Consider the following 26,788-nt stretch of genomic DNA (forward strand, 5'->3'; position numbering starts at 1 on the left):
TATACTAGCCAACACCCCCCCCCCCCTCCCCCCGATAAGGAATTCCATGATTGAATAATAATGATAACGTATAGTGAATATATCTAATGTGACCCTATTTAGAGAATATATAAAAGTTGAGATTTGACAAATGTTGAATAATTGAAATAAGGTAATTCGTTTCTTTAGTGTGCAATTTCAGTTTTGATACTCATTCGATTGCGAAGCACGACCCCTGGTGAGAAAATGGGATAGAACTTTCTAGTCTCGCTTATCCCAGACTCTCGCTCTCGAGACTTGCTCGTCCGAGAGACTTTCGCATGAGCAAGAGTCTGGGATAAACGAGACTAAGAACTTTCCAGAACGGGGTAACCAGTAACGCGGATTAACTAATAAACGAAAAGTGTATGACGAGTTCATCATGCATCGCGGGCAGATACCTTTGATGAAACAAGATATCTGTGAGCCAATGCTCACTAGTGATACCCCCGCTCTGATGTGAATATGCAAAATAAGCAAAGTCGACATTTAACAGAAAGCTGGCATCCGATTGGTACAGAAATATATCCCACAATATAGCATGCCTAAACAAACACTGTGTAAAAATTTCAAGCATCTCCGATAAATAGCTGCTGAGAAATCTTTGACGAAAATTTGTTTGAAAATTTTGGCAAAAAATAAACAAAGTCATTATTTAACAGGAAGTTGACGTCCGATTGATACAAAAATATATCCCACAATATGGCATGCCAAAACAAATAGTGTGTTAAAATTTCAAGCATCTGCGATAAATAGTTGCTGAGAAATCTTTGACGAAAATTTGTTTGAAAATTTGGTTAAAAAATAAGCAAAGTCGTCATTTAACAGGAAGTTGACGTCTGATTGGTACAAAAATATATCCCACGATATGGCATGCCTAAACAAATAATGTGTTAAAATTTCAAGCATCTGCAAAAAATAGGTGCTGAGAATTCTTTGACGGAAATTTGTTTGAAAATTTTGGCAAAAAATAAACAAAGTCGTCATTTAACAGGAAGTTGACGTCTGATTGGTACAAAAATATATCCCACGATATGGCATGCCTTAAAAAACACTGTGTAAAAATTTCAAGCATCTGCGATAAACAGTTGCTGAGAATTCTTTGACGGAAATTTGTTTGAAAAGTTTTGCTAAAAATAAACAAAGTTGTCATTTAACAGGAAGTTGACGTCTGATTGGTACAAAAATATATCCCACAATATGGCATGCCTATACAAATACTGTGTAAAAATTTCAAGCATCTGCAATAAACAGTTGCTGAGAAATCTTTGACGAAAATTTGTTTGAAAAGAATGTGGGCGCTTAAGATGTAGATTCGGCAGGAATCTTGGCCCACAAGGAGAGTGAAAATTTCATCAATTAATTTTGAATAGTTTTCGAATTATAACCGTTATTTGGTTTCTGTTGGATGTGGAATGAGTGGAAAAATATTTGAAATGCAAAAGGTTTTATTATAATATGGGTCTAAATATAGCAACACGATGCAATTCATGCACAATTCTACTTATTTACAACTGTTTTTAAACGATTTTGTTGTCTCTGGGTCTTCTCTCCACAAATTTGAAACGTGTAAAGATAACATATTTCAACATTAAAAATGTCGCTTTTTAAAAAAAGATGGAGAGATGACCCAGAGATGACTTATTATGTACTTTTTTAAATTATTTTTTGAAGGATAAAAAACTAAGTCCATTGATATGACAGTGTTGTTTCAAACAGTACTTTATAGAGCATATATTGACAAGTCTCGCATGGCTCAGTGGTTTCGTCCTGGATAAGTGAATACAAATATTCAGTGTTTTGGGTTCAAATCCAACTGGTGGTCTTTTTAAAAAAAAAAATTAACTTTTTTGTTTTAAATTTTTGTTATTATAACAAGATGTTGATTTATGATATACCGGTATATTTTAATTTGTTGTTATTGATTTCTAGATCTGCTGTATGAACACTATAAAAAAACACTTTTCTTATAACTAGTTTTTTAGGATAATTTATACACAATATAACTTCATTAAAATATGTTTGCATTAACATTTCCAACTAGTTATCGGTTTACCTCTCATTTCCATTTTTTGAAAGCTTTGTGAGTTTTTTAATAACCGGAATAGCCATGTACTTCTACTCTCAACATAATATATTTTTGTTTAAACCTGTACATAGCCTTTCGAGGTTATAGACATTTAAATCCCAATTGATTCGTGTCGAGGATTCCTGCAAACTTACAATCTTGTGCGCTCACTTTCTTTTGGCTAAAAAATAAGCAAAGTCGTCATTTAACAGGAAGTTGACGTCTGATTGGTACAAAAATATATCCCACGATATGACATGCCTTAACAAACACTGTGTTAAAATTTCAAGCATCTGCGATAAATAGTTGCTGAGATAAATGCGACAGAAATTTTTGTTACGGACGGACAGACAGACGGACAGACGGACGGACAGACAGACACACAAGGGTAAAACAGTATACCCCCTCTCCTTCGGAGCGGGGGTATAAAAATGACAATAACAAACCGTCTACCATCTCAAAAATCTATTAAACGAAAAATAAATTCAAAGCAGAGCGACAAGGACCTCCAAAAAGATAGAGGTAGGATCAAGTGCCTAGGAGGGGTATAAGCATCCTCTGCTGACTGGTCATACCCGCCGTGCGTCCAATGTCATATCGGTGAAAATGTCATTATGGGGGGAAATGTCGTAATTTGGGGGAAATAGGGGAAAAACGGAGAAAAATCCGTGGACAATTCAGTGTTCAATCAATAGTCCAGAGCAGAGCAATCACAGACCTCTGGAAAACCCCAGAGACAGGATCAGTTGCCTAGGAGGTGTAAGCATCCTCTGCTGACCGGTGTCGTATAATTTAAGGTCCGCCCCGTAAAATGGTCCGGCCGGACCTTTAATGTTAACATTTAAGGTCCGGCTTTCCCCTATAAGAAAAGGTCCTACCCGTAGTCATGCACTTGTTAAAATTTCTCTTAAAGTAATTGTTCTTTTTGCTCGTGTACTTGTATTTAAAGTATGTCTTTGTTTACATAATCCAGTCGGCCTTTTGCTTATTACTTTGTGGAATATCAAATATTCATAGCGGATTAGATTTTGACCAATTGTTTAAGAATCTGAAAAAAAGAAAACCAAGAGTATTTTGACAATAATTTGTACACACCATTTAGTCCCTTTGTTTTTAAATCTCTTCCGGTGTATATGTATTAGCAGAGGGTTTCATGAAAGGTAAACACAGGTAAAAGAAGCCCTGCAGACATTCACACCTGTGTTAATCAGAATACACCCCTTAACTGAGAGAGAAAAAATGTCTCCGCTGTAGTGCTCTGCGCAACTAAGATTGGCTTTTTAGCTTTTGCTTTGTTTAATTTTCAGTAGATCAGAAACTTATGATAATATACTAATAACTTATACGTCTCTAGGTAGATTTATCACAAGTTTAAGATAATTATTAAAAGGTCGCAGATGTGGATTACTGTAACAGAGGGTATACGTTGACAATATAGTGTATACATGTACGTACTGTGGTACAGTATTCGATCACCTCATTATTCTAAAAGACTTATTCCCTCTTTACAATACTTTTATATGTATATAATGATGCATACATGTAATTAAGCAAGGATTTGGAAACAAATAAACATTAATCTTATTATAAGTAAATCCGTTTCCATCGATATTGTTTAAATTCTATATCACAAAGCGCTTTAATGCAGAAATATATTTGTAAACTGCCTAAAAAAATATTTGTATCTCCATGGAGTAAAATATTGACGTCCTTATCAAATGGATAGTATCTAGAGTAGCAATCTTGCATTGGTATAGATTCATAACTCTCTCTCTCTCTCTCTCTCTCTCTCTCTCTCTCTCTCTCTCTCTCTCTCTCTCTCTCTGACTTCCATGTTGGTGAAGTGCCTAGTTACATATCATTCGATACATCAATGGTATCATTGGTATATAGGAAAATACTTAATCAACTCTAATTTAATGATGATCTTTTGTTTCAGTGGGTGGGACCCAATAATAAAGTTAAAGAATGGTCCGCCACGTTGAAATACTGAATGCAGATAATTAATATTCATATGATAAATATCCGTATAAATACTTGTTTTGATTTATCCCTATAATCTTTTAATTTAGGGCTAGGGCCTAATATTGTGGCACAGAAAAGGTCCACTTGTTGAAATACCCAATGCCGAAAATTAACATTCATATTGATACTTGCTTTGATTGACCCCGATGTTCTTTTAATTTAGGGATAGGACCTAGATGTAATATTATGGCTCGTTTAGAAAAGGTCCGCCCCATTGAAATACCGTTTGCAAAAAATTCACAGTATTTTGACCCGATGACCTTTCATTTTAGAGGTAGGACCCAATATTATAGTTCAAAAAAAGGTCCGCCTCGTTAAAAGAACTGCATAGTCATGCATGAATGTACATGTAGTGAGTTTGTTATAGATTTTTATTGTGATATTTTTCAGTTGAACTACGTAATGTTGGAGTAGACATGAAACTGACTTCAGTGAAGGTTTTATTTTTTTAAATGTACTCGGAGTTGTTACACATTAACTGTAATAATATTTATATAAATAATTTTCATCGTAAAATATTTCAATTAAAGGGGCGAGACCCGATACATGTACATATATCAGTATATATATTATGTACATGCATTGTGTCCTTAAAAATTAGTGTAATGTTAAGTAAGAGAAGTAGTAAAACATATCTAAATTGAGTTTTATCCTACGACTTTTAAAAATGTGACAAACGCATGAAATTCGTTGCAAACGATTGTCCGTTTTGTTGAAATAATCTTAAAATATTAAGGTTGGTTTGTCCTTTATGTCTGACGATATCGATTTTCATCTAATGGCAATAAGAAATGTGATGGAAAAATAATGAATGCTATATGTGGGGGTAGCAGGCAGGAATCTAGAGTAACATTTTGCCGGAGTGTGAACATTTGGCTTTTTCACACAAATATTTTCCACAGGTGCACGAGGACAACCCCCCCCCCCCCCCCGGTCTAAACCTTTGGTGAAGTTGAGTTTTTTTGGATAAAAATTCTTTTAATTAAAGTCATGTACACAACATGTTCCATTTTAAATATCTAAAAATTAACGGAAAATAAACGATTAATGTACCCCCACCCCACCATTGCATATGAAAATGAAAAGAAGATCTTTTATATGCAGGTTGGGGTTGTTTTAAATAAATCGGAGCATCTTGTGTACATGACTTTAATGGAATTTCTACCAAAACAGTGTCAACTACCCCAGGGGTCTAAATTCAAGGTGGGGGGGGGGGGGGGGGTCCTGTCCTCAAGCACCTGTGTTATTTTTTTTCTAAGAAGAAAATCGGATCCCTTTAATTTTTTTGTCAGAAGCAAAATGCATATACAGCCGATGGAATAGGGCTTTTTACTAATCTTAAATGTATGTTTTTAATTTCTTATAAACAAATCCATTCCTTTGGATACTCCCCTTCCTTGATTATAATAGTCCGATCCAAATATAAAGTTTCAAATAGAAAGAGGGATTGAAGAACTGAATAATTTATAATAATTAGCATAACTTTCACTTAATAATATGCCCTAGTCACAGGGGCGTCGTATCTCTCTCTCTCTATATATAAATGTATTATTTATATATATATGTCATAGAGAGAAGAGTGGATACGATGCCCCTGTGCCCTAGTGCAAATAAAAAGTAGCAATGATAATGCTTGCATGTACCGTTGTAATTGAATTGTAAAGAATGTTTGATTTTTAAAAGGGTAACGTTTTTAAGCGTGTATCGTATTGGAAAGATGTGCAAAAAGAGGACTTAAGAAATGTCCATTGTTTACATTCTAGTAAATGCTCTTTTTTCAAATACCTAATTGCAACCCATAATTTACAATTTTATTTAAGGAAACCTATTCCAAACAAATATCAAAAGTGTATTTCCAGATTCAGGTTGTCTTCACATCAATTGTCGATAGAAACAGGTCGATTTTATAATATTGAAAGACACAATAGAAATTGTTTTTTATGTTCAAATTCTATTGAAGATGAATTTCATTTTATTTTAATATGTCCCATATACGAAGGCTATCGCAAAAAATACATTAAGCCTTATTACTGGAAAAAACCTTCAATGTGTAAACTTCTGCAACTTTTTAATGTTGAAAATGTAAAGGAACTATGTAATCTGGGTAAATTTATTCACTTTGGTTTGAAATTAAGAAAAGATTTACTTAATGCAAATTAGATGTTGATATCATAGTATGTACACTTCTGCCACATTCTCCTGTTAACCTACCTGTACGTGTATATTGTTTATATTTATTGTACTGATGAGCTGTATAGCTTAAAGTTAATAAAGAACTAGAACTAGAACATGAACATGATTATTTCAAACAGTCAAACACCTGAAGGTGTGAACCCCTCACACCTGCAGGGTGGTGTGTGTATACAACACCTGGTTCAAGCCATTGTTTAATTAATGACACCAATCAGTTTCATTTCCTGTTTATATACCATAGACCGGCAAAACTAAAGTTGAAATGAGAATCCAGTTTTAAACAGTAATAATTTTTGTGATTTATTTGTGTTCACCAAGCTACATGTATAAGTATTTTCATTAAAACTCTGTGCTGGATATTTACTGACTCACCTCGGGTAGGCACTCCTTTATAAGAACTACAAAATAATACCACTTACTAAGTATTTTGTAACAAATTAGTCGAAATTGAAAAAATATAAATGAAGAAATATACCCCGGACCTTTAATGTTAGGCGGACCTTTTCTTATACGGGCCGGACCCTTTTAGAGCAAAGGCGGACCCTAAATGTTAACATTAAGGGTCCGCCCCGGACCATTTTACGGGGCGGACCTTAAATTATACGACACCGGTCACACCAGCCGTGTGCTCTTTGTCGTAATCGAAAAAAACCCCGGAAAAGTTCGTAGACAATTAGGAGATTAATTATGGTCAAACTATAAGTATGAAAAAACGTCAGTCAGCATGCGACCCAGTGGAAGATTGTATTTGCTTACAAGGTCGTTGTATCGACCATAGAACTTACGAAAAGATGACTTCAAACGAGACTGTTGATAGTCCTGTTTTATCAAATTGATTGTCAGTAGCTTGTCTCGCCTTAGAAACCGTTCAAACGAAGAACATGCCTTTGCGTATCAAATTAGCTGAGAGACAAAAACACCATATGCGGGTGATGACGGTATATTGCTTCATAAGTAAGAAAGTTGACTATAGAATAACTGAAATCACCGCGTTTATCACAAAGATTTGTTGTTCGGTTACCATCAGTGTCCATTTCCAGTAAAATATCCAAATATGAAACAGATGTCTTCGATCGGACTTCGATTAATGCCCAAAAAAATGACATCATGGCGGAAAGTGTAAGGCGAGTTACCATCGGCTTTGACCAGCTACTTTGGATTAAAAAAGCATGCAAATGGATAAAACTGCATAATCTAGTGTGTTTGGTTGTAAACCTTAAATATCAATGAACAAATAATTGTATTCTACGTCTATATACTGTCAATCGCAACTTCTTGGGAAGCTGCGATTGCTATACTGTATGGATAAATGATTTATGCAAGTTTAATGGAGATGCACCCACCACTAGATTGTTTTTCTTTTATCTGAAATTCTTATTTTCAACGGTAATATAAATTATATTGAAAATTGGTCTAAAAAACCAAATTAGAGAGGGATACACTAAATACCTATTCACTAGTTTGAAATAAATACATGTAGAATAAAAAGATTTTTTTTTCCAGGTCAGCTGCAACAAACCGGATTAAGGCCACGTAAATGTACATGTGTATATTATCCATTTCAGTTTAGATTTGTCATCCCTGTCTGCTCCTCTAAATATCCAACAATGCAGTTTATTTTTTATTTCAATTTTAAAAGATTCAGATTAGGAAAAATTTGAACAAAGTATTAATAGACAAAATTTTGAAAAATGGTTTAACATATTAAGCAATGTATTATAATAATGTGTAAATTGTTAATTCCCGTGCTTGCGCGGGGTATCATCTAGTTCGGTGAAAAAATGCAAAACCTGTTCTCAGAATTTGAAATATATTTTGTTGCTCAGGTTCCCTTATTGCAAGGGAGCATTATTTAGAAAAAAATCCGTATTATTTATAAGCTTTTACGTTGTCATGTGAGTATCTAAAATTAAACTCGACATTACTTAAATCTTCCTTTGTTGTGATCGGCTTCGGCCGATCACAGTTGTGTCCATATGAGGCATCCGGCAAATTTAACTATTTGCGCACGCATTGCGCCTCGCACTATTTTATTTACTATGCAATGACAACCTCATTTAAATCTATAAATAGACGTAGATTACTATAAACGTTACTCCTATCATTTTACCCTGAAAATAAAACATTTATAGGATTACATACATATTGATTCAAATCACGTTTTTTTTCTCACATATGCGTAAGAATATTAGTTGGAAGTATGATTCGCCTACTAAGAGTAAAGTTCATTTATGCCTTGCCATTTCGGAAATCATTAAAACGGTGTTATATATATTTTACTGCATGTAGCGTATATTATATTAATAGATTAACAGAGTTGACCAATGGTATTTCATGCCGATCATTCCTTTAATAGGAATAATTGTTTTTCTTTTGTTTTCTTACTACCTTGGGTAAATACCGATGCATTCCGATTAAAAATATCTACGTCATAAATTGAACTTTGGACCTTGTCACTCTAAATGTTTAGCTGCGGAAAAATTTGACGGTGAAGAGAAGCTAAGAGGAAAAAGCATAAATCAATCATAAACGAAGGTATTAATTAGAAAGAAATTATCAATAGAAATAATAACCTACTAGGAAAAAAGAAAGAAAACAAAATCTTAAGTCAAATGAATAAAAATCCTCTAAATTAATAAATAATGTTAAAACCCTGTCCGGAATTACACCCCCCCCCCCCCCCCTCCGTTTTTAAGCAGTGAGGAAATTCCGGACAGCATGGAAAATCACAGTACTGAGCTATACACAGCAATGTAATACAAGGCTTATTTCTTTATTTACAAAATGGGGGTTCTTGACACCTCATATTTTATCAAGTAAATAAAGTAGTGCTCAGATCCAAGAGAGTTAATACATACAACTTAGCCCCCCCCCCTTCCCCCTTCAAGCGCACTTAACCATACTATATTTATTTTTTTAATATTTGTTTACAAAACTTTCTAATTACCGGTATTGTGTTGCACACGCAAAAGTTATAGAAACTGTAAGATATATCAATTTTTTTGTTTAGCATGCCTAAACTGATAATCCACAAGCTATGGGCTGTTGGTATGCACCATTGGGGCCCCTGAGAAATGATGGCGGGTGCAGGCTACAATTTATAGGAAGCAAAGAGCATAATTTACAATAAAAGTGCATTTTTTGCTTCATAATTAAGGCATTTCTAATCGTCAAATAAAAGTTAAGTCGCAGTCGTCAATTTATAGGCGAGATACAAAGTTTTGTTAAGTAAACAAGGCTTAGGTAATTTTTTGTATACATTTTGAATGTTGAAAAGAAACCTTCAGGCAAACGCTAGAAACTGTTTGTTTGTGTTCAAACCGAAATAAAAAATTTAAAAAAAAATAGCTTAAAAATGAACGATTACCGGAATATTGAACCAATGCAACACACTAGGCACGAGCTTTGTTCACATAACAAAGAACTGCTAGCTCTGTATCTTGCTTATAACTCTACGAGTGTTACTAAAATTTTGTTGATCATCAGAAATACATTGCTTAAGCATTATAATTATAATCAAAGTACTTAAGTACTGCCGGTAGTAGATTTGATTGATAATTATTTATTTTGATATCAACGATATTTGCATTGCAAGTAGTTTCTTAGCTCTATTTAAAAAATAAGCACATTTTTTTTCTAACTAAATATGAATTCTCGGATTTTTATTAGTCACATTGTGTAATATTTAAAGGTAGAATTAACACTATCAAACTCTACAGCGTGTAATTATACAATTATCGAAATATTTCTTGTAAAGTGTGTCAAAGTAATTTTAGCAAACAAATGAAGTCTAGTCTACGTCAGTGCTGGCTCTATCTTTAGATTGGTTAGTCTGTGCTTGATTCCAAACATCATCGCAGTATTGAAACTCGTAGGAATACACACGACCACAATATAAAATCTGACTATTTCTAAGGTATTCATAAATAAATTTCCTTGAAAAACAATAATTTTGAATACAAAACATTGAATTTATTGATTATTTTCAAGTACTACGATGACTTGTGCTTAAGTCCCAACACTGTTTTACTTCTGCTTTGCCAGAGTAAATGCGTATGAGAGTTGATTAAAATCAACTAAAATCAACTCCCAAAAATAGTTATAAAATTGGACCAAAATTGTGAACATGCCACTTTAAAATGCATCAAATGATTAACAATTACATATTTGCCATACTCAAATCAAAATATAATAAACTTGCTTATATATTGAAATTACAAATTTCATTATAATATATTGCTATCATGTATTAAATTTTGATGAAGACACTGATTTTTGTACTCTTGTACATGTACAACAAAAAAGTATACATTAATTTGCATAGCAATTAAGTGCACACATCACATGATACATCATGTGATTGAATTAACCGTCAGCATGTACAGCCATGGCTCTTGAAATCAGCCTGTCTGTCAGAGGTGAGTTTGATTTCAAAGCTTTTCTTTCCGTCAGCAGAATTCTAAATAAATGCATAATTGTTAGTACTTACAGCAAAAAAATCACGAAACGTATCATGCTGTTTGCGATACTAATAAACACAAGAACATATAATCAAATACTCTTCCTTTTTAGGTTATAAAAGTTCTGTTGATAAGATACGAAAAAATATCTCACTGGAATATGATACTTGAAAGTTTCAAACCTTGCTAATCTGTTGTGGTCTTTTTGAGGAGATTGTAGAGCAGCATGAATCAAGAACAGATTAAATACGTCTCTCTAGGAAGAAAATAATTAAAATTTATTGCACTTGTATCTAAGAGAGTTCGATGGTTGTGGCCATTATAAGACTATTTTAATCTCCTCAAAAGGAAGAGCTCTATATGAGGATATAGGAAAATTAACTAATTTCAAAGCTAAAATATCGCGAATTGTTCTTTACCAGATGTTAGTTTATGGCCAATATATATATATATATATATATATATATATATATATATATATATATATATATATATATATATATATATATATATATATATATATATATATATAAAAGTTTAAGGCAGATATGATGGTTAATTTGTTGACCACTCAACCACTCAGCCTCCTTAATTATATTTTTTTATGAAATAATATTTTCGAACGGTGCCACAAAGTCAAATGTTCGTATGATTTAATTGTAGTTGTATTAGTCACCTGGGCATGACTACCTCCGATGGTAATGATTTTGTATCTAATAGGCTGTACAAGAGAGACAGCCTTGGCAAAGTCCCCGGCATCGTATGCTACGAGAGCTTCACATAGCGGCACGCCCACTTCTTTGCTGATTTTCTGATTGTCTCCCTTTCCAGTTCCTCTATAAGAGTATTGAGCATTTTGTAAATTAACTTTAACTCAAATTAATGTACATGTATACTAGCAAAACTATAGTGTATCATCTAGGTTTTTGTTAACCAAAATTTAGTTCTTTAGGTGATTTGTTTTTAACTATATTTGAGAAATAAGAAAATTAATGGTTTTTTTTTCATACTTTGCAAATTCTTTCAGTGATGTCAACAGTTTATCTGCTGCTGATTTGTCTCCGGCCCCCAGACTCGCCATCAGAAAGTGGGCATCGTTGAAAGCCAAGATATGATCATCAACATGGTCTTTGCAGACTTCGTTAAATTCTCTCCACTTATCTTTCACTTTGATTCCTTTAGAACATATCACAAAACGGTTTACCGTTTATATCCACGTCTTGAAACTTCAAATACTCAATGAAAATTTTAGAATATTATCAATAAATTGCATATTTTGCCTAAACGTGTGTAAAGCTACCTTCCAGGTTGAGCCGATACAAAAGAGAGCATGCGTCTACCATATCCAGCATGGCTCCACTTTTGGCTGCTCTTGGTCCAATCTGTTGTATCAAGTATTTTAAACATAGAAATGCTTTGGCAGTACTCTAATATTAAAATATAAGATTTTATATTTTAGTCTATATAATTTTGAATATTTTCTGTTGGTTTTGCCTCACTTATTCATTAAAATAATCGTATGACAAGAACTGCAAAAATATTGAAAAATGCTTCAAAACGATGAAAGACCCCACATCTCAAAATTTTGATCATTGACCTCATATAAATTTTATGCCAACAGAATAATGTCAATATAAGTAGTTCAATGCTATAAATGTTTTTGTATTATCATCATTCAATTTTTTGTTAAATTTGATAAAAAATGGGTAGGGATTTGAAAACAGATAGAAATAATTTAGAAAAATTAAAAATTGTTACTTAAATCTTAACGCTTTGTACCAATTTAGTGCCACTATCATTCATAAACTGTAGTTCATTTTTAAAACTGTTTTATTATTTGTAATATTTTTACGATGAAGAAAATTTCAATTGTAGTGTAAAATTTGATGGGATTTTTCTTGATTTTTCAAAAAATATTCAATGGCCATTAACTCAAAAAGTAGGTCATTGACCTACTTTTTAAAAAATGAAAATTAACACTACAATCAAAGGTCTATAACATACAATAGATGGTTTTTCATTATCATCAGTGGATTTTTTTTTTCATTCTGAGTAAACGTCATCCTTCATGCACAAAATATATCATATTAAGACAGTCAGCTTTTTGACACAAATGCCATTACTTGTCATTAACAAAATATAGAAATATTTTGTGCTGTAAGATCTCAGTGGTAGGATAATCCTCATACATACCACGTCAATAGCCTAACGCCAATTGCGACAAAAATAGCTATTATTTTTTTATTTTATTTTAAGGTGATTGAAAACTAGGAATCAGTGCAAAACTCTTACCTGTGTGTCAAATAAACCCACTGCCTCGTCGTACAATCCCTAAAAAAATGAACTCTGAATAGCAATGTCTTTAGTAACTTCATAGTAACGTTTGCTAAAGTATTGAATACAAATTGAATACCGATCGTTAGCACGGTATGGGTCTGCACAGCCTTGGTGTGTTATAGGACCGACAACATCCAAAAATAAGCATTCAATGCTTAAATTAATTATATTCAAATTGATGTTTATATTATGTGTATGAAGTATGTATGTATCGTCGCATTAAAGCCATTGTATACTCTCTTGGTCGGGGATATGAAACACACATCGAACAGCTACTTAACATATTATTTAGTTCGCTTCCGCGATTAAAATATAGTGCCAGAAACTTTGTAGAGAAATATCTTTTTTATTAACAAATATATATCATTTTTCATAAGTATGTATCAAGTTTGTTCATGTGAGTTTGAACGTTTCATTTACAATCTTTCAATAAAAAATATAATCAAAACACGTGAGGGCATTAATATTTGTGCGCATGAGCACAAATATTAGTCATCAATGCAAACATAAGGGGAAATATACACTGAATGTAAATATAATTCATAGACTATAAACTAATTTCATCCATACCCTCTCAATGTTGTAAACTCCATAATGCCAGTAGTTATGACAAGCCAACATCGCACAAACCTAAAAAATGATAGTTTAGAGAACAAAATTACATATGTGGTTGTGTGATTGTACATATAACCAAATCCACTCGATCAAAAAGCAAGATTGGATCGTATACTGATTGTTTGAAAAAGGAAGAAAAAAATGACAGAAAATTATAATTTTTTTTTTATAATTATGTTTTTCTTTTTAAATTCCAAAAAACTCTCTTACATATTTAAAAGAACACATCAAAGAAAAATATGATTTTTTTAATTTCGATCAAATGAAGTTATGTAAAAACTCTAAGATAAGAAGTCAGCATAATACATGTAATATGATCTTTTGAATATCTGTCAAATGAAGTTATGTAAAAACATATAAGACGTCAGTGGCTTACTTACATTCCAGTCGTTTTCCGTCGAGGACATAAACTGGATTCCCTCTGATGATCTCCCTGTCATCTCCAACACGTGGGCCATTGAATGGGTGGACCAGCAGTCATTACGATTCAATTCCAAGCCCTGTCAGCAAACAATGGGTCCAGAACATCAACGGTATTCATTATAATATTTAATGTAACTACTCATACATATACAATGTACATGTATATCGTTACGATTTCCCCAAATTCTAATAAAGAAAAAGAATACTTTGAACAGGGATATTTTCGCCCGGTGTAATTTTCGCCCCTCTACACTTGCAAGTAGTTTCGCCCCGAACTGAATTCTCCCAGACACAGTTGTGTTTAAAGAGAGATAATACGAGACTCTAGAATTCGTCCAGTCTTGAATTTTCTCACTGACAACGAAGGCGAAAGGGGCGAAAATAAAACGAGGGTGAATATGTCCCTTTATACAGTGCGTATATAAAAATAAATGTAAATGATAACCTTTCTGGCAACTTTTTCTGCTTCTGCGTAGTGATTGCATTCCTCCAAACCAAATGAGTGCATGCCATATAAATAACTAAAAAAAGTGTATAAAACTGACATTACATACAGTTAGGTAATTGTATATAAAAAAATGGCCTAAAAGGTCATGGAGAAATCACATCCAGTACATGTTTAGGTGGCGCTGGATCGGAAGGGTGGGTGATATCAATGCTTTGTCTTGTTCGTTAACAATTAAGTTTTTCATGAACTGATTATCCAGACCCATTCTAGATTAGAAGTCAAATAATTCTTCAAGCTTTCAGATAGCAAAATATTTTCATAGTATAGTACTGATAAATTCCAACATTCGATGTCAATTTTAAATAATAAATTGTCTTTGGTACTATCATTTGGAAAGAAGGAAAGAAAAAAGAAACTGATAGCATTCGGTTAACAGAGTCCAAACAAAAACACAAGATGCATATATCTATGCTACGAGGAGATAGTGACTCAAGATTTGGTTTGCTTACAAGTCAAATCGTCGAAGTCTTCACGGATATAAAACTTTTAAAAAACCCTAAAAATTTGGCAGATCCAAGATTCCAATCAATTACCTTTTGGCAGTTTTTCTTTCAAATTCTCGCGTATTTGTGTTTATAAATCAAGGTGTTCACTTCTTACCTGTAAAGTGGCATGGAGCTCTCCCACTTGGGGAACACCCTAGCGATGCTGTCCCTCATCTGAGGGTGGTGGGCCTGGTAGAAGTATGAGTCGTGGGCGAACTTGAGGGCCAGCATGTCCAGGGGGTTCTCCTCCAGTATTGACTCCCAAACCAGGCACGCCTCCGTCATTTCTCTGGAAAATGGCGACAGTGACAAATACAAGTATATCAGCGGACACGGTATGGCAAAATTTGGGTATATTTTTGATATATGAATGGCTTTATTTTTTAATGTGCATGATGTATCATTATTAATGTTGTTAAATACTTTGGTGTACAGTTTGCATACACCGAATGACTTTCAAATATCTACCAACCAAACAAAAAAACCACGGTGCTAAGTGTTTAATGCATATGATCTTTTAAAATAACAAGCTTGATTTCTTTTTAATTGTGTTCATTTATATTTCTAGATCTTCTAACAAAACATAAAATTAAGTATAAACACAGGTGTTGTTTATAAGCTGAAACACACCCTTGAGCCCACAGTTTGACAGCATTGATGTGCTTTTTCTCGCGTGGGAGGGTGCTAGGACTTTTCTCAAGATCCATCATGGTCTGAACCTCCGCCTGGAAGTCTTTGTCTAAATAGTAACTCCGACCTGTTCCGAGTGCATCCAAACCGTTCTTGATCACGTGACCCATCACTAATGAAATAAACAATGTATTTAGGAGAAATCCAAAAATTCACGATGTTCATAATTTCTTCTTGATGACATGTTCTGTATTTGAATATAAAGCAATTTTAATACAATCTAAAATGCTACATCTTATGTTACATTGTAGTGACTCTGACGCCAGTCACTCGTGAATGGTACGTACCAAAGTTTGGATCGTTGCCAATCATTTTTTCCACGGACTTTTCGAGTCCTCCCAGACTGTCATCATCGTACCATCCCACGTACTGGAAAATACCATTACAAACTTACTGGTCGAAATCACGATTTGTACCTTTACTATATTCTACCATCGGCATAGTTACAAGAAATTAATATACTAATTTGCAATTTCATCCCGATATGCTCTTTGTCTTTTTATTTGCTCAGCTCGATTTTGAAGATTAGCATTTATTCAAAATTGTGTCCCAAAAGATAGGAGCAGTACCTGTGTCAAAACAGCATCGAATAACTTGGCCGCCTCATTGTTCGTGGTGGACAGTTCAACCCCAAAATCTTTCCAGGCCTGTGATAAAAATACTTTTGTTTTAATTATTTAATAATGCAGAAAAGACTAGGTTCCAAAGTTTCGGTACAACGATGCGATTTTTTTATCAGATTTTTAATCGACTTCTATATATTCTTAGGTAAGTCGACTGTTGAGATGGTCACACGATAGGGCTAGGATTTTCACAATCGATTTTCGATTAATGAAACATATTGTACAAAAAAAAAGGTTATTGTGATGTCACGATTCTCACCAGAGAGTCGATAAAAAAATCGGAGGCACTTCAAATTTTCATTCGGCTTTCAGACTTTGCTTTCAACTTTCGACTTAATATAAAACGGTACGATTTTAGTAGAAATTAGCGAATAGGATGGAAAATTTGATGCAAAATCTTCGTGTGACCGTACTTTAACACCTTGTACGCCCGTGTTCTTTGCAAACTTTTAATTTTCACAATATAATTGACTTGTATTACCACAGGTGCTTGTGGACTGGACCGTGCACTCCCCCCCCCTTTTTTCTATATTTTTTTTCAAAATTTTTTTTTAATTTCTTTTATTAATTATCATTAACAACCCCTTATATATGTCTCCAGCCGAAAAATAAAAGAAATATTACGACTTGGTAGCATTTTATAATCACACTCGTTTCCCCTATATATATATATAAAGAGAGAAGGTAAGCAACTCCCGTTTGTTTACATTGAGGTACCACCTGGGAAATTCAAACGATTACTATATCAAAAATCGGTATACCTTTGGTGTCATCTATTTTTCTCACTTCCACACATATCCTTCTATCTGAAAACTTATATAAATTAGCACGCTGAACCGTAATCTATCCAATTAATAAACATTTGTCACTCGCGACCACGATATTTTGAAACGTTCCAAGTTGAAGCTACGGAAGTTAGCTGCACAGCGACATCTATGCTAAGATCGATAACTCTTCCCGTGTTCCGAATGTCATTGACTTAACGGTAACGCACGAGAGGCCCGAAAAAAAGTTCGAGAAAAGTTTTAGATTAAATGCAAAATTTCAGCATTTGAATATCTGCCGTCTTCTATGCCAGCCCACCTATGAAGTGTCTGGGCTTTCAAATCCTGGTAATGTGTTGCTGCAATGCCTGTAGAGCAAACTATTGATACTTCTTTTTTTTGAGTATACCTAATGTGTTTTGCAATTTTTTTGTTATGTATGTTTTGCCTGTCCCAGCTTGGCCAGTGATGACCAAGTTATGGCCATTAATTGCTGCTTGAAAGGTAAACAATTGATCTACATCCATTTTCTTAAATATTGCGCTAAAACTTTTCCCGAACTTTTTTTCGGGCCTCTCGTGCGTTACCGTTAAGTCAATGACATTCGGAACACGGGAAGAGTTGCAGCTAACTTCCGTAGCTTCTACTTGGAACGTTTCAAAATATCGTGGCCGCGAGTGACAAATTTTTATTAATTGGATAGATTACGGTTCAGCGTGCTAATTTATATAAGTTTTCAGATAGAAGGATATGTGTGGAAGTGAGAAAAATAGATGACACCAAAGGTATACCGATTTTTGATATAGTAATCGTTTGAATTTCCCAGGTGGTACCTCAATGTAAACAAACGGGAGTTGCTTACCTTCTCTCTTTATATATATATAGGGGAAACGAGTGTGATTATAAAATGCTACCAAGTCGTGATATTTCTTTTATTTTTCGGCTGGAGACATATATAAGGGGTTGTTAATGATAATTAATAAAAGAAATAAAAAAAAAATTTTGAAAAAAAATATAGAAAAAAGGGGGGGGGGGGAGTGCACGGTCCAGTCCACAAGCACCTGTGGTATTACTGGTATTATCGATAATGCAAATGGTTTTGAAACATTCAAATTCTAATTCATCTGAGTACATTTACACGATGTTTATCCTGAGAATATTTTTGACTGTCATTCGACAAATCTATAAACACTGATGTTCCCCAGCCTAGATTAGAATATCATGTCCCAAACATGCTGCCATACACTCTTAACTGAAAGCAAAATCTTCCAAGGATAAAAACATTGTTAAATACGTCGTACAAAAGTTAAACATTTACCAATTCATTATTGCAATGCATTTTCATGCAGCTGCACGTTAAATTAGCGTCGTAATACATTTCTGTAGGGCGTTGAGTTATTACCTTTGTACAGGTAAACAAATTAACAAGTAGTTTTAAGTGGACACCTTCAAAAGCCTAAATTACCTTGCAATCTCTCCAATTATTCCTCATTGCGTTGCCCTTGCTCATATACAAATAACACCCTCTACCCACTACTTCCCTGGACTGGGTACACTAAATCCTTGGTGATGGAGACAGTTTTGGTTGAACTTTGACGATGTAAATATTTTTTACTTGGCTAGTCAATACGACAACCCACTCAACCATAAAGTCAGTGGGTTTAAATCTTGCAAAACTATCAGCACGCGTTTGGCGTGCAATGCAGAGCTATCCTTTTTACTTTAATTATATTGTACAGTTTCCTAAACTGAATTACAACACTGTTGCAGTTCCATTAAAAGGGCGTGGTTAAATCTGCCTTCGGACTTTTTTTGGGTTTGACCACGCCCCAAGCAAAATTATCAGCTCATAATTCCTAAATTGATGCATGCACTAGAACAAGTTTAATGTGCAAGTCGCTCTTTAATCCGATGGCTGCAGATTTAACCGCACCCTTTGTAAACAGTGATGTTCCAAGGTTGAAGAAACTGCACTACACGCCAAACGCGAGCGGATCGTTTTGCAAGATTTAAACCCATTTTAAAGTTGAATGTGCTGTCGTGTAAAAAATATTTAGCGTAACCAGAACTGGGTCTAAATATCCCAGGATTTAGTGTACCCAGTTCCCAATACAAACTCTATTCGTAGTGTTATTACAGGAAATTTAACACTGAAAAATGTTAATATTATTGATTGCATTGACCGTTTAAAATTATTTGACTTTCAAAAAAAAAGGGTACATGTTCTTGTGTATATAGTAGAGGATCTTTATTGGGTTTTTTTTTTATAGTAACCAGCCTTGGTACAGTAAACGTGAATTGTCACTGGGATTCGCTTCTCCAACGACATAAGAACATTCTCCATCAGCTGCCCCGACCCATAATGTAGATAAAATAATCAATGACAAAATAAGCTCCATATGCGACATTTCCATTTAAATCATTTTACAATGGTAAAATAACCCCATCAGCAACACAGCAAAATCACAACATATTGGTACACATGATTCTATTTCACTGCTATTCACAGATTGTCAGCTCAATAAAACAAAACACAATTGTAAGAAACGGAAGTTTATTAATAAAAGCAGATTGGTGATTATTAACTGAATCCAATAGGCCCTCTCCTCTCTCTTTTTTGGGTTGTAGATGTTTCACATGCTTATTTTCAGAACATAAGTTAGTCAAACACAGCACACATTGTGGATTCCACGTTATCTGTAGAAGTCATCATTAAAATCTCCGACTTCTTCACTATGTAGTTTGGAACCATTTTTTTTTCGTGCTGCGCTCTCCATAAAATGTTATCAACTAAAACAAGAACTCTAACTTCTTTATGGAAAGATTAACCCCTTCTCGTTTTTTTTACACCGTGAAATGGTTTTAACATTGCAAGTAAAGATGTATAAAAGATATAAATTCTATTACAGGTTTTGGATATTAAGTGAAACGAGAAAAGGCTACAGAAACCTTTAACATTTGTACAATTTTTATGAGTTGCTGTTTTACACAATTGTGTTTTGCAATTTTTTTGGTGCATTTTTGTTTTATAAGGAGCCAGTTAATAATCAAACCATCACTTTTACATTCAACACTGTAAAAAAATAACCAGCAAAGTAGAATTTCTCTCAAAATTTAACAAAGATCTTTTGAATTTCACCAATAATGAATTTTTGATATCCAAAAAAATAAACAGCAACAGATAATTTAAACCAACCACCATTTAAAAAAGTTTTTCAGTGATGTTCGGCATTTACATTTTAAAAAACAACATTCCAAATAATGACAGATCAAGGTTGGTGCATTGCGTTGTTGTTGTATGTTAAAGTCTAGAATCATTGACACAGCTCTTGTTGGTTATGAAGCTGTCACGGCTTGTATCTTACTCAGCAGGTTTGGTAGTAGTGGCAGATTCTTTAGCCTGGTGAGCTTGCAACACAGCAACTGCTTCTTTAACCTGAAAACATTAAAAATCAACTTTTGAGTAAAAAAATTCAGAACAAACATATCAATTATCAATCACATTAGTACTATGTTTCCTTTAGATAAGTAATTACGACGTCAAATTTACAAATTTTACTGTAAAGTAGCACAAGTTTTTAATTCCTTTGAACTTCTATCATACAAACAGCATTCTGCTTACCTTAGCCTCCAGAGACTCTTGTGATTCCAACATGTGCAGCAGCTCAGAGTTATCGATTTCTAGCAACATGCCTGTGATCTTGCCCGCCAGGTCTGGGAACATTGTTGAGATGAGAGGGAACAAACGCTCTCCCAACATCTGCTTCTGTTCCTGGGGTGGGGCAGTGGCCAACATGGTAGCTGTCAATGGGTCTTGTCCCTGAACAATCACAGCTTGTGGTGGAGCCTAACAGCAAAGATAAATAATTATCAGTGATATATAAACTCTTCAGTTCATTATTTCAAGCACTTTCTCTTTTCCTATACTATATCATCTTGCAGTTTTGATATGAACATTTCTGAATCTTAACATACCTGCTGCATGCCTGGTGTTTGACCTGGTTGCTGCTTCATCATCTGTCCTCCTCCGTAACTCTTGTAACCTTGTTGGCGATTGGCTGCGGCAGGAACAGTAGGCTGACCTCCTTGTGGACGTCCACCCACCTGTTGGTTGACAGGCATGCGCTGCTGAGCGTTGGGGGTTCCTGACTGACCAGTGATTGGCCGGGCACTTACTCCAGCACGAACGTTGGTCTGGCCTGTAGGCCTCTGCTGTCTTATCTGCGGAGCTCCAGGCATGGTTTGGAATCCTACAAACATTCAAATAAAATTGAATTTTTCACATATATAATGTAAGACATTTTTCTAAGTCTCAAAATAAAAATAACAGTTCATTTAAGGTGGCTTACTATACCTTGAAATATTTTCTCATATCAGCAGATAACAAAAGAAGTATACAAGTCAAATAAATGAAAAAATATGCAGTTTTGGATAACTAATTTTGATTTTTCAAAAATTTAATTTAGAAAATATGAACAAAAGCCTTCAGGTGGATCTGAACTTTAAATCTGTGGTTGAACCTTCACAAGCCTGATACTTTAACTATTAATCTACAAGAAAATAGTATTCAAACAAATCGATTTTCATAAACAATTTAATATTTAACATCTTAATCTTAACACAAGACTAAACCAAATTTTATCAGACCCAGAAATTATATTTTGCTAATAGAAGTGTCACATTTTACAGACTGATTAAATTCTGGCCAGTGATTGCCCATTATCTATTTAAAGGTAGTTTAAATAAAGCATCCCTAGGATTTAGATTAAAGAGTGACAGCAAGGAGGAAAAAATAAACCTGAATTATTGCAGTTTTGTTTTTAGGAAGAATGGAAAGAAAACTGACAGCAATTAAAAAGAAGTACAGTAGAGCTCAAAACCGGACACTTGAGACATAAGGCATCAAACCAGAGGCACTGCACATCAGTCAGGTCAGATGTCTTTGACATAAACTGTACTGTTACTTACCACTACCAGGCTGACCAGTGGGTCTCACAGTTGTCTGCCATCTAGGATTGCTTCTCATGGCTGGCATGTTGTTGGGGGTGAAGTATGTTCTCTGGGCTTGAGGCATGGTAGGTACAAAGTATCCAGCACTTCCAGGCTGGAACATCTGGCTCACCTGTCCGATTTGTTGTCCCTGAAAACAATTATTTATTCAGTTACAAAAAAGAAGGAAATAATAAGACACATGAATCATTCCTCAAGATCATGAAAAGTACAATCAGAAACGTTAAAAAATATAAATATTATCAAAAATTAAATTACCTGCATGCGCATGCTTGTAATGCGCTGCATGTACTGTGAGGCAAGATGAGCCTTACGATCCTCCTTCCTCTGAGCCAGAGCCACATACAGAGGTTTAGCCACAACAATTCTTCCATTCATTTCGGTGACAGCTTTGGTGGCTTCTTCTGGGGAACTAAAGCAAACGAATCCAAATCCCTTGGATCTGCCACCTTCAGTCATCACCTGAAACAGTATTTGAAATAGGTATTATAGACTTTCATGCTGACATTACTCGTGTAAAACCAAAAGGATGAATTCTTTAGCTGTAAGCACCCATATAATGCCAAGTCGAAGCTCGAGACAAAGCACAAAATTGGTTAGGTGCTTGTAATCTCACCCATGTTTGGGAGGGGTCAGTAAATTCATTTACTGGTCCCAGGGTGTTGGGATTTTTAATGTACTATGCATAAATGCTAAAACAAAGTGCATATGACAGTGTTTTCAAAGTCTTCTTTCAATGTTAGCAAATAAACATTCATCAAACCTATAGGACAAAAATTGAGTCTAAACTTTTACTTAACAATTTTTACATCAAAAATATTGAAATGAAATTTTCTTTTTATTCTCAAAAAGAATATCCCCCCCCACCCCCAACACAAAAAAAATTCCCCAAAACCTCACATAAACATAAAACCCCTTTTTGCTGTTATACATTGATTGGTTTAGAGTGTTTAAATGAATTTGGACAATGGTTTCTGATTTATGTCTTTTGAAGTAATCTGTCATGACCTACCAATAACAATGTTTAACAATAAAACGATATTATTTCATGGTAAAATTTCTTTCAAACTTTTTAAAAAGATGATCAGAGTAAGCAACGGAATCATGTTATTCATAGCCCAATGCTCAAAGTTTCATCAAGTCATCAGTGTACATATATTGTCTCTTATTTATAAATATGGTACATGTATTTCATAAAGCATAAAATAATTTAAACACAAAATTTTAAATTAAAGACAAATTTGCAATTCAAAGCCAGTCCTACTGTACCTTGGCACTGGTGATGGTACCAAACTGAGCAAACTCCTTTCTGAGTCGCTCATCGTCGATGTTATCGTCCAGATTCTTGACGTACAAGTTGACTCCCTGGTACCTGTTGATCCTCTCCATCCTGATGCGCTCAAACTTCTCCTTAAGCTCAGCCTGTCGCTCGATCTTCTTTTGAGCACGTCCAACATATAATATTTTTCCAGAATTGTCATTTCCATTAAGAGCCTCTACAGCCTGAAATTCAGCAACGAAAAGACATTGCATTTTAAATCCAACACTATGTTCCTTTTTACATTTCAGAAATCCATAGACTTAAATCCATTATACAAGTTTAATAACTTATGAAGCACTTCAAACAAACAAAAAACAATCCCTATTTCTTGATACTTTATCGGTTTTTTAATCAGACCAATCCTACCTTTTCAGCAGCCTCTGGATCTTCAAAGCTGACAAAACCAAACCCTTTGCCTTTTCCTGAGCCATCGTCTGTCATGACCTACAAATATAACGGTGAATAACAATCCAATGAAATTCAAAGCCTACTTCATAGTTGCAGTTCTTTCGAACTTATTATTGAAGATGATCAGAGTAAGCAATGGAATCATTTTATTCATAGCCCAATGCTCAAAGTTTCATCAAGTCATCAATTTACTTATTTTTTTAAATATTCTTTACAAATTTAAATGGTTTGTAAATCAATATGTGACAACGTCTGAGTTTATTTTTTACCTTGGCACTGATGATTTTGCCATAGGGTTCAAACATATCCCTCAGTGTTTCATCATTGATTTCTTCACTGAAGTTTTTCACATATACATTGTTGAACTTCCTCATTTTGTCACCAAGAACTTCCAGTCTTTCCCTCCTGCTCATGAAACGCCCGACAAACCTGTAATACAAATTCAATGCAGTTAAAACAATGACGACATGTTAAGTATAAATAAGTGGAACATTCACAGATAAGGAATAATCAACTTAATCTATATTTTTAACAGTAAAAATTTATTTTCAGCATGATCAGATAAAGCATTAGAATCATAAATTTTCATAGCCCAATGCTCAGTTTTCATCACATCAAACATGACCCACAATCCTTACATGGCAGCTTTCATGGAACCAACAACTTTAGGTTAATTTAGTTTCAATATTATTTAATTATTTTTTTTACAACATCAAATTCATCAAAGCTGCTGACAAGAAGCTTATCATTTTCCTAATAAACAATACACATTGGTATCCATCATTCTTGATAATACCAGCATAAATTTAACACCTTATATTTACATACTCTGGATAACAAACCTCTCTCTACCACCACAACACCCCCCCCCCCCCCCCCCCAACATCATTAAATTAAGTTACTTACACTTTCTTTCCATTTAGCAACATGCCGTTGACCTTCTCTATGGCTATTCTTGCAGCTTCTTCTGTCTCGAAGTGGACAAACCCGTAGCCTCTAGAGCCATGTTCATCACAGACAATCTAGAATGGAAACACTTTCTTTTTGAATTTGAACAAATATCATAAAATGTGCATGTAGTGTTGCATACATTGATTATCATTTTATTTCCCAATAAAGTCATTCAGAATGCTCAGATGACAAATTATCTATCAAATTTGCACATTGGAATTTTTGTTTAAATCAGTGGGGATCTAGTCCCATAGTTTTGTTCTTCTCAATCTCTTATAGTAAGTTAGTTCAGCAGCTGAATGAATAGGTACTAAAAAATACCACTAGACAAATGCTATAAAAGGCAGTGAATGAAGAGACTGACAAATTTTTCATTTACTTACCTTACAAGACAAAATATTGCCAAAAGCAGAAAATGTGTCATAAAGAGCTTTGTTGTCGATGCTCTTGTCCAGGTTCTTGATAAAAACATTGCCCACTCCGGACTTTCTGAGGGATGGATCACGTTGGGACCACATTATTCTGATTGGTCGCCCTTTGATGGTATCGAAGTTCATGGTATCTAAAGCTCTCTCAGCTACAATAACGATAGGAACATATTGTATAATTTTACATGTTTTACGTCTCCTTTTAAACTAGAGTTCAATTATGACCAATTACTCATCAGATTTGTACTGTTTATTTATAAAATGACTGTTTATCATAAATTCAAGATATTACAATTGATGATAAGTTCAATAATTACCCCCAAAATTTCAGAAACATGCATGAACATTACATTTTCCCTTACATAGCTTATGCAATTCAATAAATATTGCAAAGAAACAAAAACGCTATGCGAGTTATTGGTAAGTTTGTCTTGTATATAAGATAAAAAGTATTAAATTGAAAAAAGTTTTACCATCTGCAGGTTGTTGAAAGTTGACATATGCATAACCCAGAGATCGCCTCGTGATCATGTCTCTGCACACTCTGATACTCAGAACTGGTCCAGCTGTGGAGAATTTCTCGAACAACATAGCTTCTGTAACGTCTGGGTGGAGATCTCCAACATAGAGGGAGGCCATTGGGTAGCTGGGACCAGCTGGATTCATCGTAGTTGTAGACATGTTTCTTCCTTTTCTTCAAACAATATGGCGTTCACGAATTACGTTCAGTTGCTGGCGACTTGTAGAGGAAATTGTTAATAAAAACCTACCGTTTCAAACCTATTTTTGGTTTTTTCTAAGTTTTTCAGATTTTTTTGTATTTTTAAAGTTGTTTTTTACTTTTTTTGTCCACTTTTTACGTGGTGTGTGATTAAAAAATATAACACACAACACTATCTTATGACCTCGCGGTGAGAGAAGAGGGACTCAAAGGAAGTGACGAGAGTAGTGCTCTATATATCAAATAAAAAGAGGAAGTACTTGCGCATTAATATAGTTCTTTTTTATTCAGTTCCTTTTAGAAAAACATTCTCTAAATACATATGTTTATTATAGTATGTATTACTCAATAAATAAAGTTAAACTTAAAAATGGAACTTTATTCACATAAATATTTCGCAGACTGAAGCAATTTTAAATCACTACACGGTGACGTCAAATGCCGATTCATACACCGGGAAATTCAACCGCCACCACGTGGCAAACTACGTGCTCCTGACTTGTAAAATCGATTGATTGAGTTGATTTATTCAATGGATGTAAGATGGCTTCCGATCAATATAAGATTTTATTTTTTTGAAACTCATTTAAACACTGCCCAAACTGTGCTCTAAAGAGGCAATGTTGTTAATTTATAAGATAGAAACTGATTGCAGCGTTGAGTCGATTGTAATGAAATGCAAATTTGCAATATAAAGATCTCAATACCTAATTTACGATTCAGTATTTTGATAGGTGTAT

General features: G+C 34.2%; 2 protein-coding genes across 2 annotated transcripts; both read right to left on the bottom strand.

Annotated features, from left to right (window-relative positions):
* Positions 1-9,945: 9,945 nt before the first annotated feature.
* Positions 9,946-18,839, bottom strand: LOC105326394 (tetratricopeptide repeat protein 38). Its single transcript, XM_066086287.1, has 14 exons — positions 18,675-18,839; positions 16,392-16,469; positions 16,110-16,191; positions 15,763-15,934; positions 15,248-15,421; positions 14,585-14,660; positions 14,097-14,216; positions 13,672-13,731; positions 13,057-13,095; positions 12,065-12,146; positions 11,775-11,940; positions 11,441-11,600; positions 10,947-11,020; positions 9,946-10,763 (listed from the first exon to the last, which is right to left on the bottom strand). Exons 1-14 carry the CDS (start codon positions 18,717-18,719, stop codon positions 10,670-10,672), a joined length of 1,422 nt encoding a protein of 473 aa, XP_065942359.1. The 5' UTR covers positions 18,720-18,839; the 3' UTR covers positions 9,946-10,669.
* Positions 18,840-19,746: 907 nt separating this feature from the next.
* Positions 19,747-26,269, bottom strand: LOC105326555 (polyadenylate-binding protein 4). Its single transcript, XM_066086289.1, has 11 exons — positions 25,801-26,269; positions 25,283-25,476; positions 24,855-24,970; positions 24,218-24,377; positions 23,907-23,984; positions 23,489-23,722; positions 22,478-22,681; positions 22,178-22,349; positions 21,185-21,459; positions 20,832-21,056; positions 19,747-20,645 (listed from the first exon to the last, which is right to left on the bottom strand). The coding sequence occupies exons 1-11, from the start codon at positions 26,006-26,008 to the stop codon at positions 20,571-20,573; spliced, it is 1,941 nt and encodes a 646-aa protein (XP_065942361.1). The 5' UTR covers positions 26,009-26,269; the 3' UTR covers positions 19,747-20,570.
* Positions 26,270-26,788: the final 519 nt, after the last annotated feature.

This window comes from Magallana gigas, chromosome 5 (genome assembly GCF_963853765.1).
Source record: "Magallana gigas chromosome 5, xbMagGiga1.1, whole genome shotgun sequence".
NCBI lineage: Eukaryota > Metazoa > Mollusca > Bivalvia > Ostreida > Ostreidae > Magallana > Magallana gigas.